Below are 20488 nucleotides of genomic sequence, written 5' to 3' on the forward strand. Positions count from 1 at the left end.
TTTTTTTTTCCATTTCTTTCCGTTTTTATTTATATTATGGCAAAGCTTTTAATGTAAATGCTTTGGGAAAAATATTGTTCACTCATGGGAAGTAGGTAGAGACCTTAATGACCAGTGTTAGGAGAATTCATTCATACAGCAAATATTTACTAAGCATTTATTATGTGTAGGCAGGTTATAATGATCAAAACAAAACGGACAAAAATCCCTGCCCTCATGGAACTCACTAGTGGAATCATCTAGTGTATAAACACACACAGAACCTAAGTAACCTAAAATCTGATAAGCAAATTTGTGTTCAAATTTATTAAATGAACTGGTAGAAATAAAGAAAGAAATGGATGGGGTAAGGTAGTAATAGGGGGAAATGGGAAGGAAATACCAACATACTCAATGATTTTCAGTTCAGCCTCAATTATTTCCTTCACTAATTATTTATGTCTACCATTTTTGTAATACCTCAAAAAATATGATTGGCAATTTAACTATAGAAAACAATACCACATTTACATCTACTACTAAGATATGGTCAAAGGCTATAATCACTGTCCTGCATATACCTTGAACTGTCTTAACCCTTTCATCATTTTGCTTTGCAAAACCACAGCTATGATTAAAGCCAGTACTCTACCTACTCTGCACCCACAGCCATGCTGGAGAACATGTTTGGAGAACAACTACACTCATAACATGGCCGCAAGCATTAGGTCATTAATTCAGTACAGCAATCATAGAACATTTCCTTAATCTATTCCTTTTTCTAGTCTTTTAGATGACTATCTCACATATTCTCTCTCTTTGAACAACCAACATCTTATCCTCTATCCTCACTTTTAGCTGTTTTGACCTTGCTTCCTTCTTAAGAATCAGCATATGGGTCCACATATTCACATGCTCTGCCTTCCCACCTGTTGCTATAGACAACTATCCATGCACCGAGATGCACACCTATCTCTCCACCTGGACTCTAATTCCATTCCTGTTTGCCTAATCAATGACATTGCTCTAGCAAGTCTCCCTCTTTGTCTTACTTACGTCATCAATTTTTCATATCTGTAATTTTTCTAATCTTAAAAAACATTGACCCCGCTTTTCTTGACAGCTACCACCTCATTTCTTTGCTCACCTATACAGCAAAACTCCTGAAAAGAGTTGTCTATATTCACTGCCTCCAATTCCTGGTCTGCAATTTTCTTTTAAGTCCACTCCACACATAGTTTTGCCTCCATCTTTCCACCAACACTGACCTTACCAAGTTCACGAATGACCTCTACATTACAAAATCTAACAGTCCATTCTCAGTCCTCTACTTACTTGATATATCTGCCTTATTGATACCATTAATCATTATCTCCTTTTAGAATATTTTCTACACTTAGCCTCCTGAACACAACTATCTCTGAGTTTTTCCTTACACCTTGCTGATGGCACCTCTTTGACCTCCTTTGCTGTCTTCTCCTCTTTGACCTTGTATCAGGACACAAGGCTCCATCTTTAGTCCTTTTTCCTTCTCTATCTACACCCTCTTCATGGTAATCTCAACTGGTCTCATGGCTTTAAATACCATTTATATGCTGACAACCCCCATATTTATGCCTTTAGTCCTGATCTCTCCCAAATTCCAAATTCTCATACTTATTTTTTCATTCAATACCTATAGTTGAATAACAAACATGTTAAGTTTAAAAATGTCTAAAATGTAACTGCTTATTTTCCATCCATACTGCCTCTAGCCACAGTCTTTCACATTTTAGTTTATGTAAATTCTATCCTTTCGGTTTCTCAGGCTTAGAACTTTGAAACAATCCTTGATATCTCTCTTTTTCTCATATTATACATTCAACATTCAATCTAGCAGGAAATCTTGTTCATCTGACTTTCAACCATTAAAATATATTTTAAAATACATGTACATATTTCTCCCATTGCTACCCCCTGGTTCAAGCCATCATCTGTCTGGGTTATTGAAACAGATTCTTGACTAAGCTGTCTGTCGCTGCTCTTGCCCACTATAGATATTCTCAAGGCAACAGCCAGAATGATCCTTCTAAATGTGAAGTCAAACATGGCACTCCTTTGCTCAAATCCTAAAATGGCTCTCCATTTTTCTCAGAGAAAAAGCCAAAAGTACTACTATGGCCTATAAGACCATATGATCTCTCCCCTGATTACTTCTATGACCTCATTACTCCTCCCCACCTTCCCTCATGCCCATCCAACCACACTCCCTTCTTTGCTGTTAGTTGACTATATCGGTCCAAAATATGCGAGGAATAGCAAGATGGTCAGTGTACCTGGAGCATGGTGATTAAGGTACAGATTCGTCAGAGAGGGAGCGTTAGAGAGACAGATAGGGACCAGATCAGGTAGAGCACTGGAGGCTACAATAAAGACTTTAGATTTATTCCACACAAGACAGAAATTCCCTGAAGCGAATTGAAGGTTTTCAATAGGTGAATATTAATCTGATTTGTCTTAAAAAGATCACTGAGCATAGTTAATTTTACTTGGGCAAGGTAAAATTTTCATAAATTGAGTATAAGAGAGGAGAAAAGAAGAATTTCAATAGTCCTGGCAAAATATAACTGTGATTTATACCACAATGATCAGATTTAGAGGCTGTTTTCAAAGTAGAACTGAAAGGACTTGCTGATGAAGTTCGAGAAAAAGAAAAAAATCAATTATTAAAAAACTGTCTAATTTTGTTTCATTGTGAACATGACCAGATTAAAAACCATCTTAATTTAGCTGAAAAACTTCTCACAACACTAAGAATAAAGTTGCACTTCTTTAATTCGACCTCAGTATAAATCCAATGTAACACTTTATTTATATGGATTTAAAATAAAAGAGTAATTATAGGGAAACTTTTTCATAAACACTAGCTATATATAGGAAAATAAAAGGATGTTAAGCTTGAAAGTACAGTGTTAGGTCTGAGCCAAAGAAAGAATATATCAAAATATGTCTTCTTTTTTAATATCTACTATCCATAAACTCGTATTCTTACATGAATTCAATAATTCAAACATTTAAGAGCCTTAGTAAGTTAAGTCTTTGGAACAAGAAATGGGATGACAAGTGTTTTAATGGGAGAAAACTTACCTTGACCATGACCAGGCTACCAGTTCACAAAGGACATACCACTGAAACACTGTCTGATCCTATGCAAAAGGTCAGAGATCTTCTCTACTACTAGATCATCTTGATAAATCCATCCTAAGTCACCAGTGACAGAAATGCTTTACTTTGATATAAAACATTTAACAAAACTAAAACAGAATTAAAATATGTTTAAAACACCTTACTCTGGCAGCAGAAGCAAAAGAATCAGGGCCATGAGCTGCATTTCTTATGCCATCTGTTCCAAAGAGGGCTCTAATGCTTCCAGAAGCATCTGTGCGTGCCACCCCAGAGTTTGCAGGTCCAAGCAGTCTTTTCCATTCACATATAGCATCATCTCTTAAAATCTCCATGGCAATAATAGGACCACTTGTAATAAACTGGATCAGCTCACTACAATATAGGTAAGAGATTAATTTGCTTCTTTTTTCTGTCAACCTAGATATCTCTTTTAACAACAAGGATATATTTAAATTTGAATATTTCAACATAGACATTAATATTATGATCTCAGAACTGTTGGACATAGTGAATTTTACATGGGCAGGATAAAATTTTAATAAATTGAGTGTCTTGCAGTGGTTCAATTCACTATAGATCACTAATAATGTCAAATCAATTACTGTTAGCAGAAAAATCACTGTTGGGTTACATTAAGACTATTTCATTGACTTAAAATGCATAATGTTGATCTGTGTTTCTCCCATTGCTCTAAAAGGTACTGAGGATTTCCTTCTTATTTTCACGTGGTTTACCACTGCAGTCGACTACAATTTCATAATAGAGAAATTGATGACAGTGATGGATGCCTTGTAATATATTTTGAGTAAGAATTTATTTAATTCTTTTCGTGTAGAACTATTAGAATTCAAAGACTGACAAGGAATTCTCAGTCAATAAACACTGAGTTAGTTTAGTGATAAAGAAAAAAGAAATCAACAGGCCTTCGAGAAATATCCTTTATTAGCGTAATAGTACTGAATACTCCTACCTTAAATTATTAAAGCATACACAGAGGTTCTTAATTAAAAATCCAGCACTGAGTCACAGTCCCCCAAGGTATAAAAAACAATACCTCATTTTATTTTTCCACTTCTATGTGTGTACAAGGCAGCAATGATAAGTTTAGCTGAAATAAGGGATACCCTCCCTCCTCCTGTGTTAATCAGGAACAAAGCACTGCTCAAAGTAAGCCCATGTTTCTCTCTCACCCAAAGTAAAGACAGAATGGGACCCTCTTGAGGAAAGGAGGATGGTGTGACAGGCCTGCCCTATTGTGTCTCTTATGACTATTTTACAAAGTTCTTTCAGCAATGCACCATGTTATATGAGCTAACTTCCTTTAGTACTTCCTTTTTAAATCACTACAATTCATTTTGAAGAATATTTCTAAGAAATAGCATGTACAAAGAAGTATTCATACCCTCTACCCTAAGAGATCCACGAGGACCTCCTCATTTACATTCTCCTAGGCCTTAGGTGCCAAAACAAACAAAAAAACCCAAACCAACCATTAGATTTAAGGAACTCAAACACAGAGAAACAACTACATATCAGAATCTGTGCTACGAAACAGGATTTTTCCCTCGAGAAATTTATACTCTAATGTCCTGTTAATACAGAATTCTCAAAACACAGAATAGAATAAGCCTATACTCTGAGTGTGGCATGTAATAATACAGGGAATGGTATGACTGATCATAAGACACTGCTTTGGCTTCATGAAACGATTTCCAATTACTTCAGCTAGTCTTTTGTCATATTTCTCCCAATACATGGCAACTAGTTAATTCGCCCATTTAATAAAATTTACTGCACATGAATTACATATATGACATTAAACTAGCAGTTGTAATTCAATGTTACAAACACCTACAAAGACTATAACAAATAATAATTTCTACCAATTTCCTAGAAAATTGTATATGTCTCTTCTAATAAGGCTTAGAAACATTTTATGATGCTTGATTTTAAATCATCTATAACATAATAATTTTCTTATATAAAAACTTAGGAAAAAACCCACTACTCTGTGTAGGGTACCAAATGGCATGTCTATTGTAGCAGTTTGGCTAATATGACATTTTTCTTTATTAGAAATGTAAATACTCCTTTGTCTGTTAATAGTAATATGAGGATGCACAATACTCACTTAAATGTAATTATATCCCAAATATTTATAATATTGAGATTTAACATATATTATTTGCTATATTTCAAGAAACAAAATATATATTAAAGTATTTAGTTGAAATACATGGGTTCTATGAACATTGTTTTATGTATACAAGATTACCAAAATAAGAGAGTTTAAAAGCACAACAAAATACTCAACATAAAATACAATTTTTACTCTATTTTTAAACCACTGAAATCTGAATAGAAACCTATCTTCTTTGTAACTTAATCAAATTACCCTATTTACTACTGGTTAAAGTTTAAGATATTTAATGATGACATATAAGAATTCTTATCTAATAAAAGAGAAAACAATTCTTAGAAAAGAATTCTGTGTAGTTTCAAGAGGTTGCTATGGTCCTTTTGAGAGATTATGCTCATGTAACAAATTTTTGAATTGTAAAAATGTAACTGTTTATTTTCTAGGATAGCCTTCATTATATACCACTAACCCCCAAATTAGCACCTACTTAAAAAAGGGCCTTGATTGGTGGTCTACATGAAAATCCATTGCTTCTTTCCTATAAAATAATCAGAACGAAATAGTTAAGAATTACGTAAGAAGATAATTATTTAGTTTACATTAATAAAATAAAATGAAATCACTTAAATTTATTTCATCTGTAGGTGAATTAATTAATAATTTTTCACCAAGTAGTCTGTCAAATCCCTCCCTTTCTGGAAATATTTTGCAAGTATGAGTCATATCTATGTTAAATATAAAATTAAAATGAATATAAGAGGCAATATTTACTTTTCCACTCATGTTATATATCATCTATCTTCCTTTTCACCAGCATCTGTAACATTCTAAAAACAAAATTTAACATTTGGCCAATATTTTTTCTTTAAAGTGAACATAAATTACATCAAAAAATGCAAAGCCTTTATTTTTATTTTTTTAGAGACAGGGTCTTGATATGTTGTCCAGGCTGGAGCACAGAGGCATGATCATGGCTCACTGTAACCTCAAACTCATGGGCTCAAGCAATCCTCCCACCTTGGCCACAAAGTGCTGGGATTATAGGCATGAGTCACCATGCGTGCCTGGCCCAAAGCCATCTTCTACTTCCAAATTTGTCACTTTCTTCTACAGGCTTTAAACTTAAGAGTTTAGGCTAGAATTTTAATTTGGTAGTTATAGTTTTCTTTCTTAGCTAGATCTCTCCAAAGGAAAGACTATACATTTGAGTTTTCAAAAGCTGTGTGACAAATTATGTATATTAATGCATTCTTATTGGTTAGTAATGGATTAAAAACTAATATTTTAACTGACATCACCAAAAAAGGGAAGAATATGGAGATATTCATAATTAAAAATTTATTAATGGTAACACAAATTTACTTTTTAAGTTTATATTCCCACTAAAGACTATCTATAGAATGTATTGAAACATCACTATGTATACCATAAATATGTACAATTATTATATGAAATTTACAAAATAAAGAGGAAAAAGGGAAAAAATAAAAAGAAAAGCAAAAGAAATTTTCCTGTAGTCCTCAGATAGACTGAGGCCGGAGGATCCCTTGAGCCTAGGAGTTCAAGTCCAGCCTGGGTAACACAGAGAGACCCTGTCTCAAAAAAATTAATTAATTAGTTTAATTTAATTAAAAAGTTAATTTAGTCTCCTCTTCAAAAAAAAGAGTGTCTATAGAGACAATGAAAGAATAATACATTTTAAACTGATTCAGCTGAAAAGTCTAAGGAATTTTTTTTTAAGCAAATCAGGTGTCTCAAAATTGTATAGTTTTCTTAAAGCCATTAAACTGAGGTCATAATATTGACAAATAAACATCAACATCAAATACTTTTAAAAATAGCAAAGAAGATAAAGTGTTCCCTAGCAAAGAATCAACACTTCAGGCTTGAAAATTAATTTGGAATGCAATGTTTTTGAAGACTTTATTGGCCTATTACAAAATGAATTCACATAACAGTTTATATCAGGGCATATGCTTATTCTAATCAAATGTACTGAAATATTCCCTTTGGCTATGAAAAGATTACTAAAATATACTATGCCAGTATAGAAAACAAAATTCATCCCAAGACATGGGGAGGGGAAGAAAACTCACATTTTTTCTAGAGTTAATTATAGCCATGATTAAATTATTATATTTATTTTTCACAATATATTAAAATAGGTATGATCACCTTTATTTTACATATGAAAAGAATGAAGTTCAGCGTGGATACATAGTTTGTCCGGGTCAAAGAGCTAGTAAGGGCAAGACAAGGGGATTCAAACCCAAATCTCTCTGACTGCAAATTTCTGACTGTTTATGCTCTTTCTACTATCAACTGCAGGAAAAAAATTCTAGAGGGTAAGGAGAAGAATTCACAAAAATGAGATACTGTATATATTGTTTTACAAGCTAAAATGGGGTAAAACTGAATGTCTAAAAAACTCATGTGGGGAGTAAATTAGAAGAGTTAGCAGAAGAGTACTAAAACTACCAATTCTAAACCTTTCAAACACAAAAAACTAAACTACTAAAAAGGAAAAAACAACCACAATCTTTAATATCAATGAAAAGAAAAATCTTAATACATTACTAAAAGTATTTCAATGTTTTCTTCCAACATGTCACTAATTCCAAAGTTATCTCCATTCGAAATCTAAAATTAAAACCAGGATGAGAGTTCATAAATTGTTTCCTACCATTCTTACCTAATTCCTCCAATAAAAGGTTTAGAAGGAAACAGATATAAACAAGTGCATCACTAATAAGAGAAATTTTTTGTTATGTTTTGTTGTGGGGTTTTTTTGTTTTTTTTTTTTTTTTGGAGACCAGGTCTTGCTCTGTCGCCCAGGCTAGAATGCAGTGGGGTATGATCACAGCTCACTGCAACTTCGAACTCCTGGGCTAGAAATACAAATTCAGATAGAACTTAGCTGCTGCCTTCTAGATAGTGTCACGATGTAGGAACTGACGTTTGAACAAATCATTTTAGACAAGATTTATACATTGAGAGAAACTCCATGGGTCTCTCGTGCTCCTAATGTGCCTTAGTGGGTGTGCCAACAGTGCAAGGCCCTGATTGCTCTTTATCCTAGTCATTTCTCAAGGTTGCGTTTACAGTGAACAACCTTGAGGGATGAGGTAACGTATCTCTTCAGTACAAAGAGCAGGCTTGTTTATTGCTTGCTAATGAAACAGTTGGTAACCCAAGTTCACCCTTCCTCAGTTGTGATACAACCCACTGTGTACACAGCATACACCCAGGCCTATGGCCTACAGGACATGGAGGCAAGGGGAACCAACACAGTTGGTAGCCCATCTCTTCTTCCCACTGGCACGTCCCCCCTCCAGGCCTCCATTATCTGTCCTATGCTAGACCACAGCAGTCATCTTCTACTGGTCTCTACTTCTAGTCTTGCCTCTTAATAATAGACTTTTCTTCCTTCAGGCAGTGTCGTTTCTCTAACGTGCAAATCTGACCATGTTACTCTTCTGCTTAAACCTTTCAGTGGTTCCCCATTGTCTCCTGGATCAAGTTCAAACATCTTTGCCTGACCTATGAAAATGATAAAAGGAAAGAGGCGGGGATGAGGGGCAGTAGAACATTCACTGTGGACACAAGATGTTTGTTTACAATGAAATTTGACTTCCTGAGGGGCCAGTAAAAAGAGTTTGATAAGAGATTAGTGACCAGGGGTGTAGTCAGAGGACTACAGAGAAAGAAAGTGTACAACACTAAATGAATGAATGTGTGTGGACAAGTAATTGGAAGGGTTTGTATTCGTGGCCCTCCAAAGGATGGAGAGCTTTATAAGGCATGGATGGAATTAATAAGCCTCAAGTTCCCAAGGAAATATTAGCAAATATATTCCCTATGGTGCTCTTAAAATGTTAATTGGTTCTAGCATCTTTCTTCACGTGCTATAGAGCTATTACAGTAAACAAGTTGCATCTTTATCACAGGAAGTCTGATGCCAAGTCATCGAACACTAGAGGTGTGGAGACATAAGACTCAAGTAACCCTTATAACTTTATGATATAGGTACTTTTATATCACAACTTTATGAAATAGGTACTCTCATTCTGCAGATGAAGAAATAAGCACAGTGGTAACTTGTTCAGAGTCATACACCTTGTAAGTGGCACAGTAACAAGCCATCTGCCTCTAGACTATGTGCTCCGAAATGTCAGCCTCCTGCCTCTCTAGAAAATATATGAACTGGAAGATCTTACATAGGGGAAAAGTTAAAATTAGCATATGTTGCTTTGGGGATAAAATTGAGGGTGTCTTGTAAGGTTTCTAGGCATCAGACGGATCAAAGCCAAGTTGAATGTCCACTGCTATCCACTGTCCCTGTTCTCAAAGAAACAAAACTGCAACCGACCCATGGAATAGATACCCATAAAGCGATGATTTCTTGAAGCAGTAGAAAGACACCTGACCAAAAACAAACAAACAAACTAACTAGTGGAGAAACGTAAGGACACTACAGGAGCTAGCTCCGCCTACCTGCTACATTCATGCCTCCGCAGATACCAGTGCTACTGTCACAGGCCACAAGCCTCTGCCCTAATAGACGCCCATCTCCCTTCTCCATCCTCTGGAATGTTGCAGTCTTTGCTTTGCTTACTTGGTAGAAATTTTTAAAAAGTAAGTGTCCAATATCATAGAAAGATCAGTTGTGTGTTTTTTTCTGAAAGGCTCTCTAAAAAAACTTAAGAGAAGGTTGTCCCAATCCTCTATTCTTTGTTTGGATGTTGTTAATATTTTCCTTTCCATTGCCAAGGTAGAAACACAATTTTATCATGGGTTGGAGTTACTTACTTCATGACAGAAAGGGCTAAATAGGATGTGTAAGTCTTATTTTCACTAAATAAATGAGAAAATATATGGTCAGATAGGTTGGATTGCTTTTCAGAGTAGTAAATAGGTATACTTTACCTATTGTATATATTAAGAGGAGCTAAGGAGCATCCCCTTGTCAAATAGAAATAATGAGATATTCATTTCCTCTATCACTTCTATATAGTGTTATAATTGTATATTAAGGAGAGATTGTAATTATCAAGCATTGGTGTTACAAAAGCGGATGGGGCTATGAAAGATAATAAATAGTTAAATAAATAGTTAAATGAGGCATATATAATTTGACGACTCCTAAGTGTTTATAGTTGGATGGTTATTCATGCATCTGATCACCTATTGTCTTCTTGTTCTCATTCTGGTAAGATTACTATTCTATTCTTTGCCATTCAGTGGGAAGTTCCTTATTTCAAACAATGACATGAAAGGTAGAAGATCATTTTTTAAAAAGGAACCTAGACATTACATAACTGAAAATGATCAACAGATTACCTTGAAATCACCATCATTTTGAGTTTGGTTAGAGTAAATCCAGCTTTGTTTATTATTTCAATTATTTCTCCAGCCTTTGATACTGCGTCTGGTTTAATCAGAGCTAATGTTCTGTAAAGAAATAAAGAATAGGTTTGAAAATAAATATAGTTCAGCAGTTTTTATTTATAATTCCCAAGCAGTGGTAGTTCCCTTAATAATCATCCTAGATTATCAAAATTTGAAATTAATTATATGGTCCTATGTGGCTATATATAAAGAAGGCTGGTCTAACCTCCCTAAGGATGGGGGACCACAGGAAAGAGAAGCACAGCTTCTCAGCTGAGCACAGCCTCCAGCTCATCCTCTAGCCGAATGCAGCTGTATGAATGATCCCAGGTGAAGCCCCTACCCAGCCAACCTACAGAACCTCGAGAAATTGTTGTTTTATGCCACTGCATATTGGGAGAGAAGTGTATTACAGACATCTTTTAAAAACTTACACAAAGTAAGTTTAGTATTTTTTAAGTTTTAGTATTTTTCCCAAAGAAATCAAAATTAGACATCAAATTTAGAAAAAAAATAAAGCTTAGGGAAAAAACATTAAAATTTTTATTTTCAATATGCTCATATTAGAAAATAGAAATTTAAATGTTCTATTTCTTAGCATACATTTTATACAAAGACTAATCTCTAAAATGTTGCACTAAATACATTAATAGCTTGGTTTTTGTTCTCTTAGATTTCAACATACGTATGCTATGCAGTCAGTTCAGCATTGATTTGGAAATAATTACAAATTCTTCTCTTGACTCTTTATTCATAGCATGGGTGATATGCAAAGAACCAAATGTCTTCTTACTCAACAATGTATATGAATAGCAAACACCATCCTAACTTTTAAAATTATCTTTTCCTCCAAGAGGATATCTCAGAACAATGCACTTTTCCCCTCTGAAGTCTCAGAAGTAACAGGAATGTGGAGAGAGAGATCATCTTAGTGTCCTCATTTTACTGATGAGAAAAGTAGGCCTAGAGAGGTAACATGCCAAAGGTTACATGGCTGGTCAGTAGCATGTTTGGGACAAAACACCCAACTCATCAGACTCCCACGTCTATGCTCCTTCCACATCACAAATAATGTTACTATTAGTATTATTAAAAAGGGGCATCATCACCAAACCCTCAAGAATAATATTTGCAAATGCAAGATAAAACCCAGATTAGCTGGAGTAGTTCAGTTTACATGATGAAGAATTACTGCAACTTTCCCTTCCGTATTTCCAATTGTTCTGACAACACTGGCATTAATTCAAGGAATCCATGAAAGGAGAACAGTTGGCCTTTTCATAGTTGGCTTTGTTCACCAACAAGACAAACATAGCTGAAAATATAATTAAAATACCCTTACTTACAGTAACTTATGGCTGGGATTTGAAACTGTAAATAACAAATTGTTCATCTTAATCTGTTTATTAAAAACTATAGCAGATAATCTTTTTCTTTATTTTGAAGCAGATGAGTCACTTATATTAATTTATATTATATGGTATCATAGAAAATACAGTTAAAACTCTTTTTAGTTTAAATATCATAAGCCAAACCAATCTATAAATTGTTTATGCTACACTCTGAAAGAACATTTCACTAACCATAGCTCTTAAAGAAAATATAAAACATAGTAGTAATTAATTTCTGTAAACAAGATACAATGTGAAAAGTCCAAAGCTGACGGAACTTATTTTAAAATATAATTTCATTTTCTCTTTAATTGCCTGCAGGAGACAATGGGTTGATTGCATTTCATTACATGATTACACTAAATAAACTCCTCTGTCTTATCTTTGTGGCTTAACTGTTCAGTAGGTAACAATTAAATGTATTTTACAGGGGAAATAAGACAGACATCAGGAATCATATGTGCTATTTAAAGGTAAAGACAGCACACAAACAAAAGGGCCACAAAAATATTAATATATTAATAGTGCCTCTGTTACCTACTGCTGCATAACAAACCACCCCAATATGCAGTGGCATAAAACAACAATTTCTCGAGGTTCTGTAGGTTGGCTGGGTAGTGGCTTCACCTGGGATCATTCGTACAGCTGCATTCGGCTAGAGGATGAGCTGGAGGCTGTGCTCAGCTGAGAAGCTGTGCTTCTCTTTCCTGTGGTCCCCCATCCTTAGGGAGGCTAGATCAGGCTTCTTCATATACAGCCACATAGGGACCAGTGAACACGCAACTTATCAAGATCCCCCTTGAGGCACGTTTGCTGATGTTCCTTTGGCCAATGCAAGTCACATAGTCAAGCCCAGAGTCACTGTGAGAGGAGGCTAGACAAGGACATGTTTTCCAGTAGGCATGATTCATTGGGGGCCATCAATATAACAATCTAACACATAGTATCCTCTTGCCTGCACTGAGGCAAGCACTGTAGTAGATGCAGCTTGAGATAGTCTCAAAAGAAAGCACAAAATTATGAAAATCATTATTTAACATTAAAACTTCTTAGCATTAGACAATTGGCCTGCCTTCACAAACTCAGGATACAGATTTCTGAAAAATAACAATTCTCACAGAGCCATGCAAAAAATATGTTCTTCATATACCGTCAGGCTCTGAGAAAACATTGCAGCAAACAGGTTTGTGAGAAAGATGACTGAGTGTAGTACAACAACATTCTAGGTAGTGCAGTGCTATTGCTGTACAATAAATGTGTTATTACAATGTTTATGGACTCTTCGAATGCCACTGAACAGAAGAAACAGATATGTAAACTTATATCTACACTAATTTATGTAAATATTTTAAAAGGTGTTTATATATGCCTTAAGTATATAAAAGCCCATTCTAAACATGAACCCAAGGCTAAATTTATGTTTGATTTTATGTTTTCTTTGCAAGCATAAAGTGTGTGTTTGCCCAATGGATAAAGGAAAACAGTCTTATATGAGGCACTAGAGGAAAATGCACTGAGTCAAGGCTTTTGATTGACAACAATGGCAAAGTTACTCAGAGCAATCCTTCTACTGAAAACTAAAAAAATGGATATTTTTTAAAACTTTTTTATAAAAGCAAAGATGAATTGACTAGATGATCAAGAGGTATTAGGACAAAAGTGAAAAAAAATGGGGACACAGAAAAGTGAGAATGAAAGTTGCCTTTGACTTGACATCATTGCCCCTCTGGCAAATTTGAACTTTAATTTGTAATACATCACTGGGAGAGGGGAACAGAACCCAACAGATGATCCTCCCTATAATAATATAGGACCAAAGGCTACCCACCTACCCAGCCCTTAGCATGAACCACAAAGAACCAGGCAGGCCTTGAATGGCCTGGCAGCAGAAGGTCACATCACCTAGGTAGTCTCAGAACCTCCAATTTTTGAACTTGGGTAATGGTCATACGGATTGTTAATGCCTCCAGGAAATAGACAGAAACAAACACAATATCTCCCTAGGAAGAAAGGAATTTCATCCTGTACCCAAAGTAATTAATATATAAATACACAGCTTGCATATATCACATATACACACATGACAATTGTCATCACACAAAAATAACCCCCTCACCCACACAGAAGGGAAAAGACTAACATGAGGGAGAACCAGAAGAAACAACACAGAACAGAAAGAGACAAACAAATAGTTTAGACACTGAAATTAATCAGATATAAACTGTAAAATGACCATGCAAACTACGGTTAAAGGACTAAAAGGCAAGCTACAAAATATCATGCAGAAACAGAAAACTATAAGCTATAAATAATAAGTAAATTTGAATAGAATATTTGGTGATGAAAATAAGAACTAGACAAACAGTTTGACAGAAGACTACATGCAACTGAGAAAGAATTCTTCAGAGAAAATTCAGAATAAAGTACAGAGAAACAAAAAGATACAACATAGATAAGAAAATAGTTTCAAGAATGTAAGTGGGGAAATAAAGACATTTTCAAATGTGTACCAACTGAGTTTTCTACCAGTGGAAACACTTGAAAAGAAATTCTTCAAAAATGTAATTTAAACAAATGTAAAATCATTCCAAACAGAAAGTTTGAGATAAAAAGAAACAATAAAAAGCAAAAAGTGGGCAGGGCACAGTGGCTCATCCTTATAATCCCAGCCTCCTCCTCCGGCCTTTTGGGAGGCCGAGGATTGCTTGAGGGCAGGAGTTCAAGACCAGCCTGAGCAACATAAGGAGATCCCCAGACCTCGTCTCTACAAGAAATAAAAAAATCATCCCTGTAGTCCCAGCTACTCAGGAGGCTGAGGCAGGAGGATTGCTTGAGCCCAGGAGTCTGAGGTTGCAGTGAATTATGTTCATGCTACTATACTCCAGCCTGGGTAACAGAGCAGGACCATGCTCAAAAAAAAAAGAAAGAAAGTAAAGAAAAGGAAAAAAAGATTATGTAATTGGTTTCTTACTTTTCTTTCCTACTGCCCAGTTGACGAGCTGTATATTGATCTCCATAGTCAATTAACACCAGTTGTCGAGAAAAGACATTCACTTTGTTGCCTATAAATAAATCTTCCAAGTGCAGGTTATCATATTTGGTGCGTTTCAAAAAGGTACGATGATTCTTTACATCATGCTAGAACCAAAAACAACAATACAATAAAAAAAGTAATCAGTAAGGAATATTCGTCTGATTATAAGGTAGAAATAGTTCTTAATTCTATCTTATCAAAGATAGGTTACATTCCACTCCCTTTTTGCTATAAATACAAATCATACATTTTTTTATAACTTTGGTATTTCCTAATCCAATCTAGTAATAACATAAAAGCTTCTTATTGGAAATTTAATACTTAAAACCTGAATATAAAGATCTTTTATTGCCAAATTATTCAGTAAATTAGTGCCTATAAATCCCAAAGAAAGACAGTCATACACCCAAATTCCTGCTTTCTTGTATATACAAAATCCCAATACAAAATAGATCTATTTGTTAAAAGTGTTGCCAATGAAAGGACACAAATAAATAAACAAGGCTCTCTTAGTGCAATCCTCTTCAATTTAACTTCTCGATAGCAATAATGGTGGCATATTTATGAGCATAATATTTATCTATAACAATTTATCAGTTATTGCTTAATCTAAAACGTAAATAATCCCACTTCAGTTTTCTAACCAAGAATATTTGCCTATTTTTGACATTAAAAATAAAGGCACAAAGTTATCTTCTTAAATTAGAATTATAATGAATAACAAAAAAGAATTCATACATATAAAAATGTATTTTAAAAAGTAATTATACAAAAGGCAAGCCTATTCCTCTCCCTATCCACATTTACCCCCTTTGCCAACATTCAAGCAAAGAAAGGCTTATTTACCATTTCAACAGACCCATCCCCTGGGTAAAACAGAAGTTCAAACCGTCGAAGAAGTGAAGCATTTGGATCATACCACTCCGCAATGAAAACAAATCTTTCGCTATGATTCTGCAAAGAAAGACAGAAAAATTGTAACACTAACATACTAAGAATAAGTACTCTTACATAAGTCATACAAAATAAAGGCAAGAATTACCAACTATTTGCAAGAAACAAATTTGCTACTACCTATTGTATTGATTTTTCTGCTTTTCAACAAAATATCAGTTATCAACACACCGTCAGAAACATTAAGTTTTAATTTCTCATTAAATAACCTTATATTTCTCAAAGATGATTTATGAATTGTTTAGTACACAGCCATTCAATCATCCTGAGTAAATTTACATATTTTAAGAACCTGAGCTCCTGATCTGACCACTGTAACAATTCAAAGTCCTTCTACAACTAAGTTTGCATGCAAAGAGATTATCAATGAACTAATAAAAGAAAAAATTTCTGAGAGAATAGTTCTCCATTACAGGAAGTTTTAACTTCCCTAAATTTAAGAATCTAGCAGTATTAGAATATTGTCATTAAAATTACAGCAAACATCCTTTCTCTCCTCAGTAATTTCATATGATAGTATCTTTTCATAGACATAGTAGGAGAACGTTTTAGTCTAGGACCTCTGAGAAGCAAATGCCAAGACAGGATTGAACATACAAGAATTTCATTAAGGGAAATTCCTGTAATAGAAAATGGGGAGGGAGCCAAGGAAGACCAGGAAAGCTGGCAGACCACAGTGCAAATCTGACCTGAGTGGAGGACAGGGGCAGGGAAGGTTAGGTGGACTCATCCTGCATTGCTATACCATCTGAGGAAGGTTCAGCAAGCCCATCAGGCAGTGCTCAAGCCAGGGAGCAGTCAGAGCAGTGCCATGACTCCCAAGGACAGGGAAGGCCAGCTTTAGCATCCCTGCATCCCATGCAGGGATGGGATCCAGCTTTAGCATCCCATCTTCTCAGTTACTGGCTGGGAACAGCCCTTGGGAAGTAAGTCCAAAGCACAAAAGCAGCAATGGATTTCAGAGCACAGCAGCTGGGACCTTGGTCATGTAAGCTTCCTGTAGTTGGAGGTCTGTAAGGCACATTCTTGTGGGTTCCACAGAGAATAAAATGAAAAAAAAAAAAAGTCAAATATTAGCCCTTACCTGTTAGACAGATTTTCTCATTATTATATAAGTTAGTAGAAATATCCCAGCCCCAAAGGCCCTTCATTACAATAAGCAAATGAAGATATAAGGAAAAAGAGAATCTAGGAATTTTGTTGCTGATTCTAGATTTGCCATCTGATACTCTGGTTAGAGTATGTTTGGGTTCTTTTTTCTGTTAATAATTGACTTATAAATTCTAATGGTAGAAGTTGTATGTCTAGTCATGTTTATGATTTTACTCATGAACTACAACACAGATGAGTAATTTTTAAGACATTATTTTATTTTTCCCACAAAAAGACAGATTTAAACAAAGCTTATTAGTCAAGAGAAAATAAATGTAAAACAAGAGACATACTACGACATTTGTAAAAGCCTTTCTTATACTGTTTTTCATATTGATTATAACAATACAACTCTTTTGAATTTAGGTTTCGCTGTGCATTCTAGTGCTGTACTTAACTTTTAATAAAAAATTTAAATAATAATTTTTAATAAAAATTTTTTACTATCTCTAATATTCACTGAAATATATAATTGAAATATTGCCTTCACTAAGATAAATAAAAGTATGAAATGGAAGAAATGACACATCTAACTAAGGCAAATGAAAAACCAATGAAAGTTGGCACTTCATTTATCCAAGTAGCCTAATAACCAAACTTGCTAATCACACCCTTTAATTCTGAGTAAAGCAGCAGAATTTTGTACAATACACCATCCAGAAAACAGTTTTAATACAAAGAAAATAAACTAAGGAACTACTGCTTCTGGCTATGACAAAGTGACTTATAGCCAACCAATGTAACTGTCTAAGAATAACTAGAAAAGATACTGAAGACCCTGGAGAGCTTCTAAGGCAGCCAGGATATGACGATCGAAGTTGCGGGAAGACAGGAAGCCCACTGAGATGAGCCTAACATTCTGTGTTGCTTTAACCCTGAGGACATGTGATGAGTGTCAAGTCAAGTGGGCAAGAGACTGAAAAGTCTAAGAAGCTGGCAGAGAAATCCTGTCAAGGGGTACAGAAGATGGCATGAAAGTGAGCTCAAACCTATGTTTGTCCCATGGAGCTTTTGGAAACTATTAATAACTCCCAAGCTGAGACTGTTTGTTCAAGAGAAAAGGTTTATTACTCCAAGTAAAAATTGTGTTCAAACTTGATTTAAACTTAACTTTCAGTTTCACCTCTACAGTCAAAATTTTGGTTACTTCCTAGAGTTAAGAGGACTATCTAGGGATATAACAGTGGTACATTTGGACTGGACACAAAACATCCCACTCAGGTTGGAGACAGGGTCTCATTCTGTCGCCTAAGCTGGAGTGAAGTGTTATGATCATAGCTCCCTGTAATCTCAAACTCCTGAGCCCAAGGGATTCTCCAGCCTCAGCCTCCAGACTAGCGGGGATTAGGATGGTCTTTCAACTACCTGCCTGACACACATGCACACGCACACTTACACACACCTCCCAGACCAAAGTCGCCTTTGAAATTTTAAAATTTTTACTTTTTAACTTTGTTGAGCCAAGTCTAGCAAAGAACTTGATTCCTTTTTCTACCAAACAACAGCAAAGCTGGATATCATTTTGCTTGAACTCTTCATTTTATGGATAAAGAAACTGATTTCCAGAGCATGTAAATTACTAGCATAAAGTCACAGAGCTAGTGAATAACTGAGCCCAAACTGGAAGCTATGCTTCCCATGACTCAGATCTTTCCAAATCAGCAGGCTTCCAAGGCCAACTCAAATGGGAGAAACTAAAACTTTAGTAGCGCATACTGATACGTCGAGGTTTTGTGCCACAGATGTTCTGATGAGAATGTCACAGATGAGAATAATGACACGGACAATTATTCATTCCCTCTTCACTGAAGATTTGTTTCTATCAGAAGTACTTTGTGAAGAACATTTAAAGATTACATTGCATCAAAAAGAGAATGTTTCTTAAAGAAGCCTGATAATTCTTCCTTTTTGAACATTTTAAATATAATTTATACATAATAAAAGTTTATCCCGAATCACATTTTGTTCCAGAAGTCTTAAAGTCTGTGTGTGTGTGTGTGTGTGTGTGTGTGTGTGTGTGTGTGAAAAGAGAGAGAGAGAGAGAGAAAGAGAGACAGAGAGAACCTTCCTAAACCATCAGTCTTAATGGTAAATAATATAAACATCTTTATATTTTAACATGCATGTGTATATTATTGAGTAGAATGTAAACTTCATGTAAGGTATAAGATAAATAGGTGATTTTAAGGAAATGATATCTGAAGGACAATCAAGGCTTTGGAGAAGCGAATTAAACCACACTTCTCTCTGCTATTGTTCAAAGAAAGGCCTAGCTCTACAATGGATCATGTGAAACAATTTTTTTCCATGCACATATACTTAAAAAATATCCACTCCCTCAGTTGAAGAGGAAGTTTGACTAAGCTTATGCCACCAACTATAACTGCACCTTGGCCTCATACTTTTCAATATTACTGATCAGAAAGCCATTCCATCCTTTTTTTTTTTTTTTTATTCCAGGGTTTTGTGAGGGTACAAACATTATAGTTACACTTTATGTCTTTACCTCACCCAAATGTGGGTCCATTCCATCCTTGATGACACTATGACAATCTATTAACAAATACCAATTGGACCTGTCACTACCTGTATTGATGAGTGCAAAGAATGTGCCAAACCAGCAAGTCTTGTTGCTGCTACTATTGCTGTTATCATTTTGCTGGCAGCCTACAGCAAGTGACATGTCCTTGAAATGTATTGCTTAAAGAGAAGATCCAGAAAGCTATAAAGAGTTTTTTCTGGGTGTTGGAGGGAATATCTCAGAATGTCTAAGAGCACGGGCTCTAGAATCAGATAGACCTGGGTTTTGTGATGGTGGACAAGATACTCAACCTCTCTAAGCCTCAGTTTCCCCATCTGTAAAATGAGAATAGTAATAGTAGTTTCCTCATAAGGTAGTTATGGGGATCAAATGACTTAGTGTACATGAAGCACTTATGATTTCTGTTGCCTAAGTCTCCCATAGCAGTGATGGTTCTTTATAGGCCCATGTGTGACTCTAGAGCTGCAATACACACACTCATCTCTCTCATTGGTCTTTTCTCTTGATTTGTGACAATGCAGCCTCAGCTGCAACTAATCCTAGGTAAATAGTTTTTTAAAGGTCTTTATAGAAAAAATCCAGTACAAAGGAAAAAGGAATTTGTGATGGACAGAAAAATAGAAATGTGACTAAAATTATATTTACAAAAAAAGAAAAACTATTGAACATATACAGTTATTTCTATAATAAATAATTTTTTGTAAAGGATATTTAATAAATCGAAGTCAGAATACAATTCTTGC

At 35.1% G+C, this 20488-nt stretch overlaps 1 protein-coding gene across 1 annotated transcript in view; it reads right to left on the reverse strand.

Moving 5' to 3' along the window:
- NME7 (NME/NM23 family member 7) overlaps positions 1–20488 on the reverse strand; it is a 164930-nt gene that overhangs the window by 103036 nt on the left and 41406 nt on the right. The window contains exons 2-7 of the mRNA XM_012657709.1: positions 15944–16051; positions 15035–15201; positions 10625–10735; positions 5772–5822; positions 3309–3516; positions 3106–3121 (exon numbers count right to left, since the gene is read on the reverse strand). Of these exons, the coding sequence (XP_012513163.1) occupies positions 3106–3121; positions 3309–3516; positions 5772–5822; positions 10625–10735; positions 15035–15201; positions 15944–16051 (661 nt within the window). The remainder of the gene's footprint in view (positions 1–3105; positions 3122–3308; positions 3517–5771; positions 5823–10624; positions 10736–15034; positions 15202–15943; positions 16052–20488) is intronic.

This window comes from Propithecus coquereli, unplaced genomic scaffold (genome assembly GCF_000956105.1).
Source record: "Propithecus coquereli isolate 6110/MARCELLA unplaced genomic scaffold, Pcoq_1.0 Scaffold56, whole genome shotgun sequence".
NCBI lineage: Eukaryota > Metazoa > Chordata > Mammalia > Primates > Indriidae > Propithecus > Propithecus coquereli.